Source organism: Notolabrus celidotus, chromosome 24 (genome assembly GCF_009762535.1).
Source record: "Notolabrus celidotus isolate fNotCel1 chromosome 24, fNotCel1.pri, whole genome shotgun sequence".
Classification (NCBI taxonomy): Eukaryota; Metazoa; Chordata; class Actinopteri; order Labriformes; family Labridae; genus Notolabrus; species Notolabrus celidotus.
Window position 1 is genome coordinate 522,710 of NC_048295.1, and position 23,764 is coordinate 546,473.

A 23,764-nucleotide genomic window follows, 5' to 3' on the forward strand; every position below is an offset into this window, starting at 1 on the left:
CCATGCATGGATCATTTGAGAGGAAGTGACTGTATCCTGGTGCTGGCTGTTGTGGTTACCGTCTGTAGAGGATTTACACACAGTTGTCATTGTCACAAACAATAATACATAAATAAGAGTGGCTTTCTTTAATTCTTTTATTTTGGCTTGTTGCCCCGTTCCTCTTGTCATACCATGTTCAGTTATATTTAACTATGTTTTCACAGTAGAATGAACTTGTGGTTGAGATTCAGTGGGCATGTTACTTCCTAAAACATTTCCTGCATCTTCTATGCACATAATTATTCCACTTCTGAGCTTTCAATGTGGCAGTCTTAACAGTAGGGTTTAAAATACCTGTAATTTCACATGAATACATAATGGCATAATAGTGCTGCAGGACAGCATTTAACTCTGACTTGTTAGAACAGAAAATTGACCTTTCAAAGGAGATGTTGTTGAGGTGTTAAAAGGTCTGAAAGTTGGTCCTCGACCCTGATTAAGACCTGTGTCAGTCTTATCAAAGCCTGATATAGACTGTGTTGTAAAACCTGATCCTGGACCGGTGTTTGTGTAAAACCTTGTTTACGTCTGAATCCTGTTTATGGAAATGTAAAATTATAAATAAATGTCTCTCCCTGTCCTCTGCTGTTTAACATTATTACTATTGTGCAGAACTTCCTGTCTGCAACATGCTGAAGCTGAAAATCCATCTGAACGTATACATTTACTACTGTAAGGGTAATCGTGTGTCATATGACCTTTTACGTCATGTGTTCATTATCTGAGCTGCCAGTCAACTTTCTCAGTACTGGGGAATGTTGTCTTTGAACAGGCAGAGATAATTCCATTAACTGTATGTCAAAGGGCGAACACAAGACTCAGAAGAATCAAGCTTTTCTCTCTTAACTGCTTGTTAACTTCCAAGTTTAAAGGCAGCCGTTATACCCAACCTTTCACTTCGTTATTATGAGCGCCATTTGAGTTGTCTTGCATTTTATGAGGTTTCCAGATGTTTTTGAGCGGTTGAAGGAGACAGTGGTGACCGTATGAAACAGGTCAGAGTCCGTCCATGACCAGTTCGTGGCTTTGATTTATTACACGCAGTATCTGGGAACATAACAGACAGGATCTGGACAGAGGCAGACCTCTTTGCTCAAGAGGAAGATGTTCTTTGACCAGAATCAGCCGTTACATCACGCTATTTAAAATCCACCAGACTTCATTGACCAAAACAGTCATTATACCTCACAGAACAAGAGTTAGTGGTCCACTCTGGGCTTTCTAGAACCACACTGCAGCTTCTTAAACCGTTTGTCTTGAGTGTCATGTCCTGTTCGTGCAGGCATCATTTCCTGCAGATCTCTTAAATCCTGAACAGGAAACTCAGACTCTACAGAGACGAACACAGAATATAGATGGCTGGAAAAAAAGGACCATAAGAGTGTTGGTGAGGATCGATTAACACTCAGATGTTGTGTTTTTAAAATCACCCACTGTCCTCTCTCTGTTGTCAGATGATGCCTGCGCTGTCTGCCTGTTTATTAGTGACATCTCATCCTGGACATTATATAACCCTGCAGTGTGTATGCTAAACAGAATAAACAGAAACCTCGGCTGGCGTCACTGTGTGTGTGTGTGTGTGTGTGTGTGTGATTGGGTTTGCAGGCAGCGGTGCATGTGACTCTGTGTGGATCGAATGCTGCTGTCTGTTCAGATCTGTGTTTCCTGTCTGAGCAGCCTGCGGCGCTCTGTGTGACCAGTGTGAAGGGTGGATGCTCTGACCGGCGCTGGAGTGGAGCTACAGAGCAGCAAACATCCTTCAGATAAGACTTATCGCTGCTCGATCTGCACATGACGGTTAGAGTTGTGGTCATGAGGTCCAACAGTGTGTTTGACACAAACATATTGTCGCTGTGTTTCTCAGTCTGCCACATTACAGAGGAACAAAACTAAAAGGAAGGACAGAAGGAAATAATTCTTACAGTGTAATGTTTGAAATTAAGCCTCTAACAGGACCTGGTGTTTGTGAAAGGTTTAAAGGAAAAGACAGTGGAGCAGTAGTTTGTGTACAGATGTCAGCCTCTCTCAAAGTAAAGAATTAAAGATAAAAAACACAAGACTTATTTTGGATTTAACTTGTTTGAAATGAACAGAACAAGACGTTTGCAGTGAGTCAGAGCTGCAACTTCCAAATCATCTATCCTTATGAAAACAGTTAAAGTTCATTTTTCTTTCTTTTATGAAAGTCAGAACTTCTGAATCTGAAACCCAGAGTCTAAATAAAGTTTTGTTAAGCACTAATGACATTAATAAAGATACAGTGGTCCCTTGTAAACAGAGTTTAATGTTGTTAACAGCCTGTTTGGTATGCCAAAGTTAATTCAACTGAATGCCATCAAGATCCATTAACTCTTTCTTCCTTTTTAGTGATTGCCTTTTTATAAAACCTGTTTTTCTTGGTCAGGACTCAATTAAAGTTGTTAAAGGTCAGAGACTTGCCTGAATGGATGTCAGCACGATGAAGCAACAACAGCCCCTCTCTTTAAATATGCCTATCTGTTGGTTTAAATAGCTTTTTTAATGTCTGCTCTCTGAGGATAAATTGCCTTTTCTTTCAGTCTCTGAATTAAAGTCCCTGTTTGCATTTTAACACGCACAAGCATTCATATTAATTAGAAGATTAGAGATGTGTTTCCAAGAGCAGAACTTCCTAGAAATATCAGGTTGTTTTCGAGTAAACTAACATGAACCATGATTAAAGTAGGCCAACTTTCTTATCTAGGTTTGTGCTTTGATTCCATTCAGTAATAACCCAGCTCTGTGGAAAGTAAGCAACATATATATATTATTTTTAAATATATTTACAGAACACTCAGTGTCTAAGGGTTAACTTTTTTAAATTCGTAACTGTCAATATTAGTTTATCACGAGGCTCAGTTCAATTTAAAACTTTATAATCGAGGCAGACAGGCGTCAGAGAGAAGTCAGAGCAGACATGAAATAAATCAGTCTAACTACATCAGAGGGAAACGTATTAAAAACGTATTAAACAAGCCGCCAGTTAATAATTCATTTGAATCATCAATCAAGTTATACTGCAACAACACTGATAAAGAACATTTAGGCTTAAATCAAATTTGTTTAGATGTTGTGTGAGGCTGTTGCATCATGATTCTTATGCAAGATGTTTTTTTCCAACTTGATTTTCTTACTAAACCAATTTCTCCTGCATCATGTACGAACAAAAACACACTGCTGATGTAACGCCAAGGATAAGTGCTTGTAGCATGAGACAAAGATACAAGACTGAGAGCTTAAATCTGTGCACTTTCATCCCTCCTGTCCAAAGTGATGGCAAACAATATTATGTTAACAACGTTCCCAAGTTCAAAGGGCAGTTCTGGTGCTTCAGTAACCCGGGCCCTGTCTGTACGTATCCTGGACTCAGGTGAATTATAGGTTAGCCATCAGACTCCATCGGTCTGGTGGCTTTGAATCGAGTGATCCAACAGCAGCTAAATATATAGAAAAGGATCTTACTCTTTCTGTAGTCATAAAGGTCAGGCTCATAGACTGGTTCATCTTTAGACCTCTAAGAAATCATGCAATCATGTGTTTTTTTGTTTTAATCCCAACGTTTGAAAATGTACTCCGAGTTCAGTGTGTCATATTTCCCTCTGTCTCAATATATTTTAATGCCTCACACCTCCAGAGGTTCAGTTCAGGAGCGATCTTAGCAGCAGATGCTCACTTTTCCTCAATGCTCGATATCTGTAAGTGCAAACAAGTGAAGCCACTTAAGAGGTCTGCTTCATGGCTCCACTGAGATTTGGCTTTCTATGTTTGTAGATGTGTCACCTCTGGTGTGATTACTTTAGAGACCGGTGCAGGTCTGATGGTTAGAAACTGGAGAGCTGAGCCTTAAAATTTGGCTTCTGGTTTTTCTGTCACCATTTTCCTGGTTCACAAGCTAAAGAAGGATTTCTATATATGTGTGTAGGTTTAGGATTAAAACAAAGAGGCATCCTTGATGTTTCTTTATATTTATTTGAATCTGTATGCATGCATGGTTGTGTCCCGCTTATTCACAATCAACTATAGTGACATCAGTGTGTAACTCTCACCGCTGCAGCAATGTTGCTGGGTGGATCAATAACTAACTTGCTGTGCACCTGTACCTTGACCTTGTACTGTAGCTGTACTGTTCTTTTTGTCCCTTTCTGTTAAAAACCTCTGCACAGACAGTGATTGATGTTTAACTGATCAGTGGTGATGTTTAATCTCTGATAATGACTTTAATTATCTGACACACAGGAAGGAATTAAGTAATCCAGTGAGGGAGACACCGGTTAGCAGTGCTTCCCCGCTGGGGGTCAATAGAGTGGTTCATTAATAACGGAGATCTCACAGATAGGTTGATTAGATTGAGTGGTGTGTGTGGTCTTCAGTTGATCTGTGTGTGTGTGTGTGTGTGTGTGTAGCTGCTGCATGGCTTCACATGAATTCTCCAGGACACAGTCTTCTACATGAGTCTGTCAGCCTGTGGATCATCAGAAACTGGTCTGAAGGGGACCTTGCAGTTGTAGGACGCAGATGGGAATTGATCGAGCAGTTGTACTAGAAGGGAGCCTGTCGTCACGGCAACAGGTAAGGCACGTGTTGCGATTGGCCGTGAGGATCAGATAGAGAGGATGAGGCGGGAGGGATGTTGCGTTTCATGCATCAGATGAGCCTTTTGATGAGCGTGTGAGCGGCTTCGTTTGTGATGGCATTTCTCTCCCTGGTGTTCAATCACTGAGCTCAGCCGGTCCCTCAGATGGACTGTCATGTTTTCCAGCTGCAGTCTGCATCTCCTGTAAAGGATATTAAAGGTGCACTTAATTCAAACATGGAGGGACTGACTAACACCTGACCATTACAAAGTAATAATGCAACCAGTTTTCCTGAGCATTACAGAACCCTGACGAGTTTAGTTGGTTGAATTTCATTTTTAATTATTTCACTGAAGACGTTGACTCCCCTGTGGCCTTACCGTAGATACACAAAGAAGCAATTCAACTTCTAAAATTGACAAATAGAACTATTTTTGGACACAGTTAGCGCTGACTGAACTTAACGCAGCAAAGACAAGCCTGTCAAAACAGCCCCCCATCATGTTACAGCCTTATATCACATCTCACAGTTAACATCGGCCTGCTCTGATCCTGCAGGATTCTGAAGCAGCCTCCCAAACCCTTTTAAATTCAGAAACAATAATTAGATCAAGTTATGACGCATGAGGCTTCATTAAATCAAAATTCTTGAAATTGGGACAAAAATACCATTCGCCATGATAATGCCCTTATGCAGAATCCTTTAACAAAATGATGATATTTCATCTCTGGAGGTCGTTATCAGCTACATCTCCTTGAGATAACAGGCGGAACTCTTTTCTTTAAATATCATAAAGGTTATATTGAACACTCAAGTAGCAGCAGAATGTAACACTGCAGTCTAACATTGACCCACATACATTCTATTAACATATAAGTTTTTGTATTCTTTGCACATTTCAGATTTTAAGATGTCTTATCATGTTCTGTGCCTCTGAGTTTAAGAAGTGTTGACACAGAGGTGGCAGAGTTAAGGACATGCTTCATATTTGCTGTTCCTCTCCTCTTCCTGGAGATGAGGTGAATACAACATGATGTCATTTGATAGTGCCATTCCTGCAATAATCCACAGTGCTCTCATCTTCCTCAGATTTCAGGAGTACCGTGTTTTGTGTTGCGAACTATAAACATCAGAAGTGCCTGCGCGAGGAGGATGCAGTGATCACAAACCAGGATACAAGTATTTATCATGTCTGCAGGGTAGGTTTCTGCAGATTAGATACAGTACTGTGCACTAAAAGTACAACAGGAACCCATTTTTACCATTTTCTCGTGGCTTGAATGGCTGTTTGTCATTGTTAGCTAGCTGGCATTTAACTCTCCTGCTCATTACATCCTTGCTCAGCTGCTTACAGCGTTACACACTGTTAATTCTTGACCCAGTTAAGAGTACAGAGTGAAATCAGCCTTCTATAAGTCTTTTTTTTTCTGATGTTGTTCACAAGGTTGTGTCCTGAAATACACGATCCTCTCAGTCCTTATACTGAAGTTCATTAGTACTGTATGTTCTTTTGAGTGAGGGTTCAGCACACAGCCAAGGATCTTCTGCTTTGTCCTCGCTCTTTGAAACCACAGTTATTCATTACAAGTATAACTTCTGCATTTCATTTCAACATGTTCTCTTTCTTTCTATTCTGTGTTCCTGTTGGGCGACTTCATCATCTTTATTAGTGCAGCTCAAGGACTTTGTTCTCCAATAAAAAGTTGCTTTGATAACTTTCACTGAGAGAGCACTTGGTTACCTTTACAGAGCATCACGTCTTGGACTAGATTACTGTGCAGTGTGGATTTACAGGAGAGATTAAACATTCACCAAAGTGTCATCTCCTTCCTTCTAGCCTTCACAGCACTTTTGTTTGAGTCATTGTTACAGCTGAAGTCAAAGTGCATTCTTATTTATTTACATGTAAACACAAACCAGCTGCTTCAGAGCTGCTTTTTGTATTTCTGGCTGTGGACATTCCTCAGCCTATTTTAGCCCTGCAGGGTCCTTCAGGCCGTACGCTGGGATGGAAAATAAAGGGCGGCTTTCTCTCAGTTGGAGGAGTCACATGCTTGAGGCGGGACTTTCCCCCTCAGGTTTGTGCTTTTTGGTGAGACAGAAAGCCTTGAAGAGTAGATTGAATAACTGTTGGTTCACAGACATATAATCTCCCATGGTCTCCTAATGGCAACATGTGACTGTTTGTAATGAGCTCTTCGCTGACACAAGGATTTATTTTCAATCGAAATCAAACTCATGATCCCTACGGAGGGGCATGAGGAACAATCATGAGAACAGAATCAGGGGGGGTTCACCAAGAATGGATCGCCCCCACTGTCTGCTCTGTTTAGAGGTCTATTCACAAAGCATATCATGCTAATGATGTTCAATCCCTCATTTTTGACTGGTGTAATTCATTTAGACTGTCCTGAGCTGTTACTGTCCAAAGATAACAGGATTTTTTTTCTTGTGTATTCATCATGAAATCTAAAAAGAATCTTCTGAGTTCACAGGTTTCCCTGATTGTGCATAATTCATTGTGGAGCACTTTGTAAAGTCTGTGTTTAAAGGAGCCCCTCAGAATAAATCATTGATCACCTCTCTGACAGCTGATGGTTTCAGATGTAGAGGACGTTGATGCTTTATTGATACATGTGATGAATCAATGATAAAAACAGTGCTATTAGCAGACACAGAGGACCAGAATGACGGATGCGTTCGTGCTTCAGGACTTTGGGGAAACTGAGCTTCTTCTTATTAGCTTGTCATTGGTACGCTCAAGGATTTAGAAGGGATGCATGTTCATAACAGCTTATTAAGAACATCTCTGCAGCTCTTTGTGGCTGTACATGTGTGCCTGTCTACATGCTCAAAATATAACACTTAAAAGCTCTGATCATAACCAGTAAACTATCGCACATGCACACACATAGAGAGCCGACATTAGATGAAGTGCATCTTGTATGCACACTGCATATTTCCTTGTTATTTTTAATCATCCATCACTATGCATGGTTTAATAATTTGTGCTTCAAATATCTGAACTTCTCTATCCAAGGCAAGAAAACTAGCTGTCACTATTCCTTTGTCTTAGTCTCATCTTCTACATATTTTATATTTCATGCATCCCTTTTTCTCATATCTTTTACATATTTTATTGTTTCTGGCAAATCCTCTTCTTAGTTTTTGGTGCCAGTGTTGCTTCTTGTTCTTCAGATGCTCTTGGTCTTGCAGTATTTGTTTTAGCTTGCACTTATTGATGGATTCATCTTTTTCTCCCCACCTGGAAGATGCACCATGAATAAGTCTGCTTCCTTTGTTCGATATAGGTAAGAGAGGTTCTAGAAGACGTGCTTGTCTTTTAGCTGTTTTGAGGTTTAGGGTGAGTCAGTAAGGACTGCAGTCATTAGAGGGTTTGTAACCTGCAGCAAAAGTCTGTTTGTGTGTCAGTTTTAGGACAAGTAACTTGTGCCATTGTCTCTTGGCCTGCTGAGTCAGGGTGAGCTGAGGATCCCAGATAAAACCCAGCAAGGCATCATTTTTAATCTCCCCCCTCTTGCAAGATCAAGGCCAGGATTATTGTGTGTGATTGTTGTCTTAGCGCTTCAGGATCCGCCGCCGCCGCCGCCGCTGTTTGTATGTAGTCATTCCCTCATAAGAGCAGACTGTAAAAACCCTCCTAAGCTCCCATGTGACTTCATTACTGCTCACAATTCTCAGGATCCTTTGCCGTCCGCTGACACGACCACATGTTTCATTGTTTTCTCGTGTTGTGCTTGGTCCTGACCTGGGTTCAGAACAAGGCCGTCATCAGCTGCAGCAGACCGTCCCCTAATCCAAGGTCTGGAGTAAAAGCTGCAGTTAAAGCATGCACCTGCAAGTTACCTTTCATATTATTCAAAGTAACTGATGATGTAGTGAAGAGAAAATGTTAGATTTCCAGGAGAAGGAATGAAGGTTGAAACACAAAGAGGACAGAGCAGAGGGACTAAGTTTAGACCATTCAGGATCAGCTCCTTGTTATTTATAGCTGCTTATTGTGACAGGTAGTTTTCTGCAAGGTGAGCTGTCCCTAAATGCACCGCCACATAGCTCCTCCCCCTGCCCTGACGCAGGAAGTACATTTAGACCTGGTTCACCACAGCCAGTGTTCCCGGGTTTTCCTAGAAACGTTCTAGATGGAAAAGGTCAACGCGTCGCTGCTGTTCTGTCTGATTAAACCGGGCCATGGTGGGTCGATTTGGGAGGGCGGATTTGGGACAAACAGGTCATGACGTTTGATTTTAGATCATCTTTTGAAAATCTCATTTTATGTTTATTCCTTTATTGTGTCAGCGTATGGAGCTCTGTCTCTCAGTGATGTTTGACCACTCTTTAAGCTAAACCTTTAACCTTTTCTTAATCTTGAATTCACTACTCACTGTTATCATACAACATCAGCATATTGGTTTCCTTAATGAGGTCGGCTGGTTTTCTGTGCCAGAACAAACAGCCAGAGAAAGTTTAGAACAGCTTACACCAGTCAAAGCACCTGCACCCTGCTTTAACGGTGTGTATAAACGGTGTTTCCATGACAGTTCGCCCTCACATGCCACACGGTCGTCTCTGACTGAGCGCTTCCATGAACTAAGCTGATTAGAGTAATGAGCTTTCTGCACAACCTTAAAAGATCTCTGTGCTGCAGGGTAGTATCGACCCTTCAATGTACAGAAAATCAATCCAGGCCATATATGAAGCCCCAAAAAAATCCAATCCAGACTAAATACAGTGGGATCTATCAGATTGCTTTGTCTGTCACTTCTTCATATATTCTAAGTACTGATCTAATTAAGAATGAACTCAAAAACCAGCAGCAGGGTGTTTACCTTTATTTACATCACCCAGCTGGAGTCTGGAGCTTTAATAACTTACTACAGTATTTACTTTGAAGGATAGAGGTAGAAACTGTTAGGAGTTCATGAACTGTTTGGAGTTGATGTGCAGAGGCAGCAGTGTTAATGTTTCTTCTTGATGTCTCATCATCAGTGCTCAGACTCTGAGAGCCGGGGGGGAGGCGGAGTCGCTCTGCTGCCCTTTGAAATATAAACGTCCACTCGTGTCTGGGTCACATGCTCCAGCTGGTGGACTTTAAAGTGGAGTTTCCTGAAGAGATTAAAGAACTGTGGGTCATGGGGTGATGTTTCAGGGGTCTCAGTCCTAACGTGTGTGTGTGTGTGTGTGTGTGTGTGTGTGTGTGTGTTTGTGTGTGTGTGTGGACAGGTGGACAGAAGGCGGCAGGATGCTGTGGCTGCTCCTCTCTCTGCTTCCCCTGCTGAGCTGCAGCAGGATCGTCACACAGGACGCCGCTTTCAAAGACGAACACAGCCATGGTGAGATTTTCTTAAATCATGAGGGTGTGTGTGTGATTATTAGAGACACATAAGTAATGAATACGACACTGTGAAGGTCACTCATCTTAAAGATCTTAACCCATGTGCTCCTTTTCTTCATGACCCTGTTTAAAGCAGACTTAATATCCAGAGATGCCACCCTGTCTGCAAACATAAGCTAAGACTTCTTCATAACTATGTTCTGTGTTCGTTAATGTCATCACATGAGGTGAAAACTAGCAGACAGCAGTGTGTTAACTGTTTAAATAACCCTTCATGCAGAAATGGCATCACAATAAGTAGAGACATGAGTCTCAGACGTGTTTCTGTTGCATAGTTCAGCCGGTCACTGAAGTCAGCAGGGCTTTCTGCCTTCTTCACGCAGAGTTTGCTGTTATGTAGGAAGTAGCTGCTTAATTAGCAGCTTGTTAGCTGATTAAATCTGACTTGATCCTCTGTGCTCAGTGTGTGTGTGTGTGTGTGTGTGTGTGTGTGTGTGTTGATATTTGTGAATTTGGCTTTAAATCAAGACGTCGCTCTGCGTGTTAATGAGGTTCTCATGTCGCTTTGAATCCAAACCAAACCACCAGCTCCAGATGTGTCTGCTGCTGAACCGGCACTGTCTGATCCTCCATCATGCTCGGCTGAACGTAGACCAGGTCCAGACTCTGTGACAGCCACTCACAGTCACTCATTGATCCACCCGTCTGGGACTGTGTTATCTTTTAACAGAAAGGCAAGGTGAACTCTGAGATGGAAAAATCCACGTAGGTGCTCATTGTAATGTAATTTCTTCACATCCCAAAGGTCAGAACAGCATAAAATAAGAGGTGATGTAACTCTGTCACCTACATAGCATTGAACATTTGTCCTTAAGCTAAAAATCTGCAAGGATGAAGTGTGTCTGACTTGTTTTGCTGAATGAACACATGAATCATATGCATCAAAAACAGTCCTGCATGCAGAAACATGGGCTGAACATACACAGAACACGACAGCCATGTGTCCTGCTCTGTGTATGTTAGCTGTTCTGGAATGAGGGGATAAATCTGTCTTTGCTGGACGGTGTGGCTGAAAAGGTATCTGAGGTAAGTGCTGCAGTGTTTTCAAGGTCCTCTCAGAGCCTCAGATTGCTCCTGAGTGTCAGCAGGTGGAAGTAACTAAGAGTCATGCTTTGGTAACTTTCCAGCATATCTGTTGTTTTGAATTTTTTCAGACTCCTTTGACTGTTTTAAAAATTAATCCAGAGTGTTTCAGCCGTGAACCGGATCGAGCTCAGACGGCTGCCAGCTGTGTCTGCTGTTTTTATTTCCGCTCAGCTGGACGTGTTGGCGGCTTGTCGATAACCTTCCCACTGAGCTCACAACGCTGATGACTTTTATTACCTTTAGAGTTTCTGCTCATTTCTACAAGCAGTGGAGAGCTTCACAAGGCTCATGTTCGCTGGAGCTGGAGCTGTTTGAAGGAGACTTTTGGTTTAAAAAGAAACGAGTAGTCAACAAGGAACAACAAGCACAAACTCTGAAGAGATCAGCTGACATGTAGCTTCAGTTAACCTGCAGTCCACTCAGTGTTGCACTGTTAATCCTGGCTGTTGGCTGCCATAGAAACACACATTCAGGGGGTCGTTTTCTGCAGCAGCGCACATTTATTATTATTCTGTATTTGCTGATTTTGAAGAAATTGATTGTAAAAGTCACACTCTGTAGTTCAGGTTATACAAAGTGTTCATACTTAGAATCCAGGCCTGAGTTTACTGTCACTCAGCTGACTGTGTTTGGACATCAAGTGCCTGGAACAGCCTGGAACTACACGACTAAACATTTCACAGTTTGTTCATTTCACGAGAAAAGAAGCTTCTGGGAAAGAAAACAGTCTTCTGAACCAGCGGTCACATGATGATTCATGGTTTTTTTTTCCAGCTCTTTGTAGTCTTCACATTAACTTTTAATCCCTTCCAACAGAAGCTGAGCGAGTTCATGGATCCTGCATTTTGTGGTCATTTTGCATATATTTGTTGTTTGTTTTGTGGCTCTTGTTTGTTTGTTTTGTGTGTCTTTGTGATAGTAGTTTATTTGTGTCTCTGTGTTCTTCCACATCTGTTGTTGTTTTTGGCACTTTTCTGTCTGTGTTTGATTTTATAGTTAAACACAAGGAGGGTCATGCTGCCTCTTTGTTGTGATTTAGCATGTCTCTAACTGGGCGACTGTTTTGCAGGCTGATTTCTGCATCTCTTTGAGTGTTTAGTTTTTTCTGCTCCTCTTCCTTTTTGCGTTGTCTTTGTAGTAATTCAGTCTCCCTCTGTTAACATGAAACCGACATTCCAACTTAATGAAGCCTTAATTTAATCCCCTTTAAAAGAAAATACTCTCCACACACCGTACACCTCCTGCAGTAAACCGCTCCACTCAGGTGGATCTGATTGGCTGCAGGTATTAGTGTGTGAGCTGTATGGCAGCCCAGCATGCTGCGTTCCTTTCTTTCTTTCTGAGAAGTGGAGGTTGTTGATTAGAAGGAGCCTGCAGCATGGCTCCCTGAGCTCCTTACAGCCAGCACAACAGGTCTTTGTTCCCTGCTGCCCTCAGACTGCAGCTTCATGCATTCTCTCATGGATTACTGCTCGCCTCCCACTGCTGTGATCTGTGAGGGCACATGATGTCTCACTGCTTTCATGTGCACCCCGGGGGTTTCTCTTACATGATAGCCATGACATCAAGTCTTTGTATGTTTCTGAGTCTGTCCTTATTTTACCCAGAAAACTCCACAGACAGCAGATAGACCACATGCCAAAGGTCAGTTTACACAGGACTTTCACACCCATATGAGCTCTTTGGGCATCATGTAAGTCCCACTCCTTCTCTGGGAAAGCTTACCACAGAAGTTGGCGTGTTTGTGTGAAAATGTGTGCCAGTCCAAGCAAACAAAGTGTTTGTTACGTTGATGCGTCTGCACTGACTTACAGGCGGCGATGTATTCACTGTAATGTCGTAGGTCTTTAAGAGAAGATTCACAGATCCAGGATCTTCTTTTCACACGACTGTCTCTACTTCTTACTCGTGTCTTTAACAACAGATCACGTTGCTGGGGAGGTGAAGTGTGTCTCTGATACAAGAAGCACTTCCTCCTCTCCCAGCTGCAGGATTTATTCATCCAGATGAGCAGCTGATTATCCTCTCAGCCTCCATTCATCTGTTTGGTGACGGACTGAAAGATTGATAGGTGTAACTTATTCTAAAGCCAATCTTCTGGCATGTCTAAACTGAGGTGTCATCAAATGTCAGATTTTTGGGTAAAACTAATTTTGCTTTATGCAGAGATGAAGTATTTGTGTTGTTCTGTGTTCAGAGAAGTTCAAAGTTCACTTCCTCCTCCTCTGTGCTCGTCTCAGTGCGTTCAGACCGCTCTGACTTCCAGCCGTTTTCAGACTCGGATCAATCTTTCCTTCTGGACCGCAACGGTCGATGAGCCAGACGGATGGATAACTCACAGTGTGTGTGTGAAGTGTGTGTGAAGTGTGTGTGAAGTGTGTGCTGTGCTGTGGTGTGCATGGTGTGGGAGTGTGTGTGTGTGTGTGTTTCAGGCAAAATCAGATGAAATTAGGAAATGGATTTTGAAAAAGTGAGTGAGAGGAGAGATGACAGTTGGATAATTGATTCCCCTTGTGTGTGTGGGCGCACGTGTGTGTGTGTGTGTGTGTGTGTGTATTTTCCAGTCTGAACTTTCATTATTTGTTTGTCTGTGTTCTTTGTTCATGGATTCGATTTTTCCTTCCAACAAATCACAGTTGGTCGTCTGCGGTTATTTTTCCTCCTTTTTTTCCCCCTCTCTTTCTAAATGTTTCTTTTTCCCCAGATTGTCACCGAGTGTCACACCGTACAGGATGTAAAAACTCTGAGGTGTTCTGTGAGGGGGGTCTTTCTAAATAAAACCTGACCCCCTTTGTTTGCAGTCTCTCTGCAGTTATTCTGCTCATCTCAGGAAGTGTTTTTCTTCTCTTTGTGCTCACGCTGTGGTTTTTTCTTCTTGAATGGCTCTATGGTAGTTATGAATATGAGGAAGCCTGTCACCATCCACACACGACCTGACCCCCCCTTTATTTGTTTGTTTGCTTTTTAACAGTTGATGTTGCCGTAACAACAAGGCCTCTCATCTATTACTGCCGCTCGCCCAACATGGAGGACTTCAGCTGCTGGTGGCATCCGCTCGACAACCTGACAGACGGAGAGCAGGTCACATACGTTCTCAGCTACTCCAAAGAGTGAGTGACGCACACACACGCACGCACGCACGCACGCACGCACGCACGCACGCACGCACGCACGCACGCACACACACGCACACACACACAGTTAGATCACGGGATCTTCGCGCCTCGTTAAACACAGAATTAGCTGTTCTGTCGTTTATCTCTGACACGTTATTGTCTCGGCCAATCAGAGAGCAGCACTCCCTGAGAATCAGTCGGGTTTGGACTCCTTGAGGAGCCTGGAGAGGTTCAGAGGACCCTCCTCTATGGGGGTTGAGGGTCTCAGGATCATGTCCCGAGTCCTGAGGAGGACCAAATATTTGGAGGGAACCCGAGGATGCTGGAGTCGTTGGGAATCAGACTTCAAGTTAAACCCTGACCAGGTTCCTGTCCGGTTCAAGGGTCACAAGATCTCTTATCAGGGTCCTGGAGATGCCAGGAGGTCTTTAAGGTGCTTGATTAGGATCCAGGACCCAGGTAGCCTTTTGAAAGGTCCTGGATCGTGAGATGCCCGCTGGCAGAGAGCAAGGAGGGTCACTGACCTCACGGCCGCTGGTCTTTACGAGAGCGGCTATAAACCAGAGACCAGAACCAAACCACCAGCTCCCTGTTCACCTACTGTTATCATCTCCACGAGCTCCAGGCCCTTCAAAATAAAAGACTTACTGGTGTGACAAACAGCCCAGCAGATCCTGTGTTCTGTGAGGTGAAATAACTGTTTTTGAAGAAATATTTGGATTAACTTTTCTCACCTGTTGAAATCCTTAAATGTGCTAAAGAGGGCTCAGGTTTAAAAATACCAGAGTTACGCTCTCCAACAGAAATGGGACAATATAAAAACAAAGGGAAACTGTTCCCTGAAATCGGACTGACGGCCGCAGCATTAGCAGTTTCTTTTGTTTGATCTGGAGAGCTCAAACCAGGAACAACAGTCTAGGATCAAAAGTTGACTGAGGTTTCTAGGTCGTGTAAGTGTAAATCCAGTTTGATTTGTCTCGCTCCGCTTCAACGTGAAGCTTTTAACACGTCGATATTTCAGCTGGCAGCTCTGAGACTCTGAATGCAGCCTCACGTGTCCTCAGACCGATGCCAGCCTGCCTACATGGCACATGCAGCAGAGAAACTGCTCCCAGTAATCAGGACAAATTGGATTGTTACTTTGACCCGACACACCATCGCTTTCGGCTCCGTCCACTGTCGCCCCGTTCTCCTTCAGGATTTTTTTTGTGCTGATGTAAATCTGGGATTATGTGGGACAAAAGCAGCACAATAAATGAACGGCTTGAAGAGTGAGAAAAGACCTCACTGTTTATAAGAATTTGTGAGTGAAATGATTGTATGATGAAGTGTTTTCACAGTGTTTAGACTTTACAAAGAGCTCTGGGATATATCAGAGAAAGAATAACTGCAGACCTTCTCAAGGAATGATTGAAATAAAGTCTCTGAACTTCTATGAAACACAAAAACAAGCCCTCGTGGCTGAGTCAGGAAAGCAGATTCTTTCTTGAGGCAAATTAATATTTTGCTTTCAGAAATGTTTTCACAAAGGTTGAATTAGATCAACGGACTCAAGCTGAAGCAGAGAGAGCCTGCAGCTCTCCCCGGGGCACTGACCTATTTAAAGATAAAGCTTCAATTTGATTTCACTAAATATAAACTGAAAAACAAAAGTCTGTTTGGGGCTTAAAAAAATAATGAAATCAAAGCGTCACAGCATTAAAAAGCTGTAAAACATAATTGAAATTGCATTTACAACTACTTCAAGTCTGCAGAAGTTTTTTCAGGTCATGTGAACTGATGAAGAGAACAAACACAGCTGCAGTCTCAGGGTGAAGTATCCTTCAAGAGTTGAACTCAGTAAAGATGAAGAATCTTCTTGGTTCTTTCCTGGAGCGAATACAAAAGAAATCAATCCATGAACATATTCAATAAGGGAGATATCTTCATACCAGCAGTTATTAAATCAATCAATTAATATTCATGCACTTGTGGCTGGATTATAAAACACAGAAGTGGTAGTAAATGAAAATCTTTCAGGGACCTGAAAGAGTGGACCCTCTCTCAGTGATATCTTCCTGTGGTGACTGAGCTCTTCTTTCATTCTTACAGTAAAGGACCCAAACATGAGTGTCCAGACTACGTGACCTCCGGCCCAAACAGCTGCCACTTCGACAGCAGCCACACATCTATATGGAAGATCTACTGCATGAACGTGACCGCCATCACCGCCCACAGGAACTACACCTCTCAGGAGCACTGCCTGGACGTGGCAGAGATCGGTAAGGATGGGTGGAGATGTTATTTTTTAAATGTTCATTAAAAGGGATTTAGATTTAGAAGACAGAAGAGCATAGAGCAAAACCCCTCTGCTGTTTGTCGTGAATTATTAGTTTGATTTCACAAAGCAAGGTGAAATACGTAAGATACAGCAAAGAGAACTCAAAGAATCAAGTCTCCATAAAATGTACTTGTTGTTTCTGTAACCTCGAAGATCTTTCCCCGCTCAGTGGGACAGAGAGCAGCACCTCATGAGAGGGCTGAGTGACAGCAGGTGGTGTCCCTGAACACACACCGAGCGAAGGTTAAGTAAGGTGTAGCTGTGAAAGCGCCTTCAGGTCTCACTGTGTCAGACCCGCTGCTCCTTCTGAGACGACCAGGTGGGATGAAAGAATGTCATCCTAAAAAATGTCCCAAATGTCAGTCAGGCTTTTTATCCAGTCAGCTCCGTATGGTCGGTCTCTACTGCGATGTCAGAGGTCAACAAGTTTCTTAAAAGCAGAGCAAAGACTAGTAACAGGAGAAGTTTGAGTGCATATCTGCTCATCCTGAGTCACTCTGTTAGTGAGGAATCCAATCTTTGTATCATGTTGTTTAATTCTGTCTCATCACTGAGAAACAACAACAAACATGTGAGGCAGTAATCTGAAGGACAGCATATCACAAGTGTCCCCGTTTCATCTGCCGCTCTGCATGGACATGGATGTACCGCCTTCTGAAGGGTTTCTCATTGAATGACCTCTGAGTAATTGAATTTGCAAATTGTATCAGCGTTTCTTGTTTTTCACATTTGAATGGGGATTTACAGGGTCGCTCCTTCATTATGTGTTATTTTCAAACTATTGAAGACATGAAAGCTTTGCTTTGAAAGCATTTAAATCCTGCTCTTAATTTGAAGGAGCTTCTACCCAAAAATAATCATGTTGTTTTTGGAACCAAGTGTATCTTATAAACCAGATACTGCAGATTCAGGATCAGCCTATTTCCTGGGATGCAGCAGAGTGAAGGTTGTGTGTGTGTGTGTGTGTGTGTGTGTGTGTGTGTGTGTGTGTGTGTGTGTGTGTGTGTGTGTCTGTGTCTGTGTCTGTGTGTCTGTGTGTGTGTAGAAGTCTCGTGTGAGAGTCCATGTGACCGCTGTAGTGATCTTTTGTTGGTTCTCAGATGTCAGGGACGTCGCTCTTGTCACAACCCCCGCCTGCAGATAAAGCTGCGTGCAGGCAGCCCAAGCGCACACACACACACACACACACACACACACACACACACACACACACACACACACACACACACACGCAGACTTCTGCTGCTGTAACTGAAAGGTCAAAACTCAGTGTCAGAGACCATTTCTGCTCTAATGTCAGTGATGTTCGGCTCGTCTACAGGAGGAGCACGTCTCTCTGATGATTATAAAAATCCTCTGTAACATGTGAAAATGTTAAAACAGCCATGTCTCTTGCTTTTAAAGAAGTAGAACAGTAGGGTTGCATATTAAGCCTCAAACAGCTCCGATCTGGAGCGAGAGTGAGACTCTAAACGAGTGTCAGTTATCGTGATGCCGTCGACGAGCTTCAGATCTGCAGAGAATCAGACACCAATTTAAACTTTAAACAGGGAGTGAAAACATGCATAGCATGAATAATACATGCACGTTATGAAAGTTAAATAATTGAGGTTTCCCTGCTGCATGAATAATAAAGAATATTATCTCATTATGACGAACAGAGAGCTGCTTTGTTTCACTGATTTTCATTATCTACATGTATGAATTCATAATGGAATATGATAGCTGCAAATATATTCATAAATCCTCTTTGTGCCTCCACCAGAGACGGTCTTCTGTGAGCATGTGACTTGTCCCGCTGCATTGTGGGCACAGAAACCTTACAGGAGGACTTCCTAACCATGAAACACCTGTTTTATTCTCTGTCCTCGGCCCTCTGTTGACATTTCCAACGTTTCTGTCGTCTGTGTCGTACAGTGCAGACGGAAGCTCCTGTGAACCTGACCTACATGCTGAAGGACGCCGGCGGGGATGAGATGGGACACAACGCGCTGCTGTCCTGGACGTACCCGGTGCCCTCTGACCTGAAGTACGGCTGGATCACGCTGGTGTACGAGCTGCAGTACAGACGAGTGACCGAGCCCGACAACTGGAAGGTAGAGACACAGGAAACAACCTGAGTTCACAGCTGCATGTTGATCTAACTTCTCAGTCAGAGAAAGGACACAGTAGTACTTAATTACAGTAACATGTAAATACTGTAGATATAATTATAAGGTGTTATATGAGTGTTTGCTGGTGTGCAGGTGAAGCACCCCCTCAGAGAGCCCCATGTGGAGCTGCTTGGTCTCCCAGTCGGAGACTACGTGGTCCGAGTACGCTGCCGCTCACACAACTACGGCCTGTGGAGCAAATGGAGCTCCACGCTGCTGATGAGCATCCCCACCAGGCCGCCTGCAGGTACGTCATAGGTCACACCTAACTCTGGAAGCTGTTTTCTGAGTGGTCACTGTTGAAAAAGAAGATGCTGTATGTACTCGTTGATGAAAGATAGAACTTTAGAAGAGATATGATCCTTTGTTTTGTGTGACGTGGCTCTGATGAAGTCTCTGCCTGTGCAGGTAAACTCCTGGTGAGGATTCTGGTGTCAGGGGTTGGTGTCGTGGCTCTGCTGGGGATCGCTTTTGGTATCATCCCTCAGAGCAGGAGGTGAGAACACACACTCTTTCACCTCCTTTATTCCTTTTAGAGCACAGTTCAGGAAAGAGCAGCTTTCCTAAACACCGGGCACATACAGTACGTTGATCTAACTCTGTATGTTTATGTACTCAGTGGGCAGATGCATATGTTTGGGGTGTGTGTGTGTGTTTGTGTGTGTTCTACCCTTTCACACTTCCTCTCCTTATGTCCTCACCTTCAGAATAAAAGACTACTTCCTGCCACCCATTCCAAAGCCGAGGATCGTTGGCATCGACCCGCTGCTGCTGAAGGTAGCATATGCACACCGCCTCTCTCTCTCTCTCTCTCTCTCTCTCTCTCTCTCTCTCTCTCTCTCTCTCTCTCTCTCTCTCTCTCCCTCTCTCTGTCTCTCGCTCTCTCTCTCTGTCTCTCTTTTGTTGTCTTGCTCACCCTTCTCTTCCTCTCTTTTTTTCTACCTCTCCCTCCCTCCCTCCCTCCCCTCCTTCCTCTCTTCCATACCTCCCACCTCTGCCCTCAGAAGGGGAACTTGGATGAAATCAACCGGCACTTCAGTAACTTCCACAGCTACCAACCTCCGAGCTATACGGAGGAGGTTTGGAACCAGGTGAGCGCTGACGACGTCTATCTCACCACACCGAGGGACCGCTACATCCCTGCTGCCCCCACCGACAGAGAGAAGGATGCCCTGATGGTCCTGAGTGACCTGACGCCTGTATCTACCCGTCATCCATTCACAACTCCAAACCCAACCTCATACTTCCAGAGCCTGTCGCCCTACTGCTCCTCCCCCCCAGAAGCCTTCGCCCCAGCACTGGACCTCCCCTCCCCGTGGCCTCGGCCCGAGATTGTGTCTCTGCCTGGGACAGAGTACAGCGTGATGGGACACCCCGGCCTCCCCAATGTTTTCACAGCTTCTGACACCACTGCCGTCTCCACCAACCGCTCCCCGCAGGATTTCTACACCTGTGTCCAGCTCATGAACGACAGCGGCCAGGTCCACCTGGTGCCCTGTCTGCCGCCAGCATACTGTCAAGAGTTCCCTTCCTTCCCGAGGGTCGACTCAGACTCAGAGGAGAAGAAGAAGAAGCTGGCAGACTACCAGGCCAGGGCGAATATGGTGAACCGGCAGAGAGATGGCGGCGAGACTGAGAGGAGCGAGGCGGCAGACCCTCTGCTGCCTGTTTCTGTGGATAACAGGGGCTAAACAGAGGATCTGAAAAGACACAGATACTGTGAAAACTGTTGAAACATGGAGACTGTGTCCATGTTCAGGAGAGAATCTGCTGTGAAGACCGGCTCCTGTCTCGTTCACTTCTTACGAGAGGACCTGGTGAACCTTGAAACACCCAAACGTGACAGACTCAACAGAGCATGGTTTCAAAGGGTTCACTCACAGACAGGAAGTCTCTTTGGACCTTCTATGGTCACCTGCTCAGAGACATTTATACTTGGGGACCAGGCAGGTTGATTTTAAAGCTGAGGTATGTAACATTTGATGTAAAAGGCCAAATATGATAGATGTAATAACAGGTGAGTTATATCTTACCGTACTTTTAAAGCTGGGACCGCTTTGACCCGTTCAGGAGCGTAAAGGAGTCAGGAGTCCAACATGTAGGAACTGCTCCAGGAGACTGCTTCACCGGCTGCCTGGTCAGAGGCAGTCCACTAACAGTTGTTGTTTTTGTCCCTTACAGGCTCCGGTTGTTCTTAAAGAGTGACAACATTAGAGAAGGGTTTCCTGCAGAGAGAGAGCTTTATGTTGACGATGTGTTCCTCTCTTCAAAGCCACCGGACTCTATTCAGAAGAACAACTTTTTACCTCACACAACACAGGAGCTGCTGGTCTACCCGGGCCTTGATTAGTCCATTTCTCTGTGCACTGGGATACAACACTATCTGGGTAAAACACAAGAGCACAAACAGACTAACAGGACAGCTGATTGATCCTTCAATCATTTCATTCCTGTATTTGTCAGTGGAGTCTGGAGTGTTCCTGGTTCCAGTAAATCCTCCTCCTCTTCCTCATAAAGCTCTCTCTCTCTCTCTGTGGGGATCCTCTCTGTAATGTTTCAGACTCTTAGAATAACAACCTGAGCCTGCCAGGGACAAAAACAACAACTGTTAGTGGATGCATTTGTCATCAGAGATGATGTTGCAGCCATTACTACACCTCCAAAGCGTTCTGTCCCTATAAGTCATTGACACCACAGGATCAAACTTTGACCGAGCGCTCCATCCCGGTGTTTGTTTTGAGAAAGGAGAGATCAGCATCTTGTTGTTATTTAGCCCTTTCTTTGTGTGTTTCAATGTGTTTTAATATTTAACATATTAGCCTTACCTCTTCCTAGTTTAAGTGTTTTTACAACAGTCAATAAGCTTCTTTAATTTCCCTCCCACTTTAAAAACAGTTCAGGATTATAAAGCAAACGTCTTTAAATCACCAAATCTCAGCTAGCTCTCACTTTCAGGGTATTCCATTATTGAACATGCTATGGTGCTTACATGTGCCAACTCGTCAAGAGAATATTTGATTACCCTGAACATGAGTGGAATACTAATCAGCATGTGAAGGCCATGTGTATATAATCTATGCTTTCTCTCTCACTCTGCAGTATTTAGAGGACTGTTCTGCACAAATTAAATTCATAGGACAATATTTATATTCTAAAAACAGCACTTATTTAAAGAGATCAACGAGAAGAACTCAAATGTACGGTGGCCCTGAGAGCTCACAGCACCGCAAATTAAGAAAACATCTTCATCAATTTGTGCAGCATTTAGAAAACACGCTGCGTGTCCAGACATGTGCATCACTTTTAAGTGTCCTCTGGAAACACTCCCGTTGTGTTTTGTCTTTTTGCATGTGTTTTCTTAAGTTGCAGTGCTGTGAGCTCTCAGGGCCTCCGTACAAATGTCCTGGAGAAGATGTAAGCCGGTATTTTAAGCTCCAGTTTTAAAAAACCCTCTTTAATTTCAGTTCATCAAATGCATCGTGACAAACCTCACCGCTCCTCTGTGTCGGATGTAAAGTATGTCAACCTCTCTGCTTTCAACAAACAAGGCACAGGAAGAGGCCGACAACTCTCCGACCCTTTATCTTTGAAGATATATTTTTTATAACGGATTATTTTGATCTTGTTTAAAGACTTTTAATGTATAAATGAAATGTATACATTTAAAATAACATGATAGACAAACAAGTTCTCACTGTGCTGATGAATGACCACTTGGTAAACCTCTGTGTGCTCAGCTGGGTCTGTGAAGCTGGAGTCTCTGTAATTCCTCTTATGGCCTGAGGAGGGAGACAGAGCTCTGCCCTGCAGCTTTAACCAAGGCAACAAGAGTATTTTTATATAACACAGATGTTCAACGACCTCAGGTATACCGTGTCTCAATTTGGATACTTCCTTTAACACACTGGTTCCATGTAGTCCACGATGCACACTGTGCACAGATTCCAACAGGGAAGTGTTTGTGCGTGCACCAGAGATGAAGAAAGCAACATTTATTTGTGCTCTTCATCTTCTTTACCTCATGTAATTCTCCTTCTTTAAGTCTTCTTTTCATGCACTCATTCAGTAACAGATCAGTTTGAATGAAGAATACAAATTGAGACACAGAGGAAGTATTTTTCACAGAGGAAAGAGAACCAGCATGCTGAATCCAAAATTCTGCCACTGAACTTTATTTTTGGAAGACTAGCTGTAAGTTTTCATAATAAGAGCTCCTGCAGTGCTTTTATATATACAGTTATACTATGAAGAGAGCAGGGAGCTAGACTTCAAATATCCTTTCAAATATTATAATCTCTGCTCCATCTATGAAGCTGTTCTTTGTGACCTGTGTTTATGAAAGCGCTCTGAGATGGAGGAGATTGGGGACCAATACAAAGCAGCATGGACCTGAATGAGGTGGACCGCTCAGTAAAAGACACTGGTTTTTGTACGTTGATGTATCTGCACCTCGTCCTCATGACCTCCCTCACCTCTGACAGCAGAGGCTCAGACAGCGGTGACGTTGTGCTGTTGCTTTGTCCCCCTGGTTGGTGTTGCAGTAAGATGTGGTAGTGTTGTCTCTGCTCGTGCCTGTATGTGCCTTCTTTCACAGAGCAGTATTTGTTTGCTATTCATACTGTGTTGTGTTGAAATCTCAGCCAACGTGCCACTCCTCCTCCTCCTCACCTGGAAACATGACGGGAGAAACGACTCTGTGTGTGTATGCACATCTGTGCTGTGCTTAGCATGTGTACAACCAGCTCAGTGTTAGTTACGTTTTCACCTTTTATTGTGACAAAACTACTGAAACAGGGTTTCACTTTCTTGTCAGACAAAAGCACTTTGGATTCAATGCAATAAAAAGTGTAAAAGCAGTGCAACTGTGCAGCAGTGATCATTTGAACACCTTCCAAAAGCATGGGACAGAAACATTAGCAGATTTACTCATGAAGCTCTCCTTTTCTGATGATTAGATTCAACCTGTCTCACATGTCATCAGTCCATCATCAGACATGTGTCTTCCTCCTCGACCTCAAACTGAGACTAATGAACACGTAGC

The 23,764-nt window shown here is 43.5% G+C and overlaps 1 protein-coding gene across 2 annotated transcripts in view; it reads left to right on the forward strand.

Moving 5' to 3' along the window:
• Positions 1–22,018, forward strand: part of LOC117808105 (prolactin receptor-like) — a 37,675-nt gene extending 15,657 nt beyond the window's left edge. For both annotated transcript variants that reach the window (XM_034677606.1, XM_034677607.1), the window contains 8 exons: positions 9,877–9,986; positions 14,106–14,244; positions 16,342–16,511; positions 18,488–18,666; positions 18,817–18,970; positions 19,132–19,219; positions 19,431–19,500; positions 19,728–22,018. In XM_034677606.1, coding sequence (XP_034533497.1) covers positions 9,896–9,986; positions 14,106–14,244; positions 16,342–16,511; positions 18,488–18,666; positions 18,817–18,970; positions 19,132–19,219; positions 19,431–19,500; positions 19,728–20,414 — 1,578 coding nt within the window. In that variant the 5' untranslated portion in view covers positions 9,877–9,895 and the 3' untranslated portion in view covers positions 20,415–22,018. The remainder of the gene's footprint in view (positions 1–9,876; positions 9,987–14,105; positions 14,245–16,341; positions 16,512–18,487; positions 18,667–18,816; positions 18,971–19,131; positions 19,220–19,430; positions 19,501–19,727) is intronic.
• Positions 22,019–23,764: the final 1,746 nt, after the last annotated feature.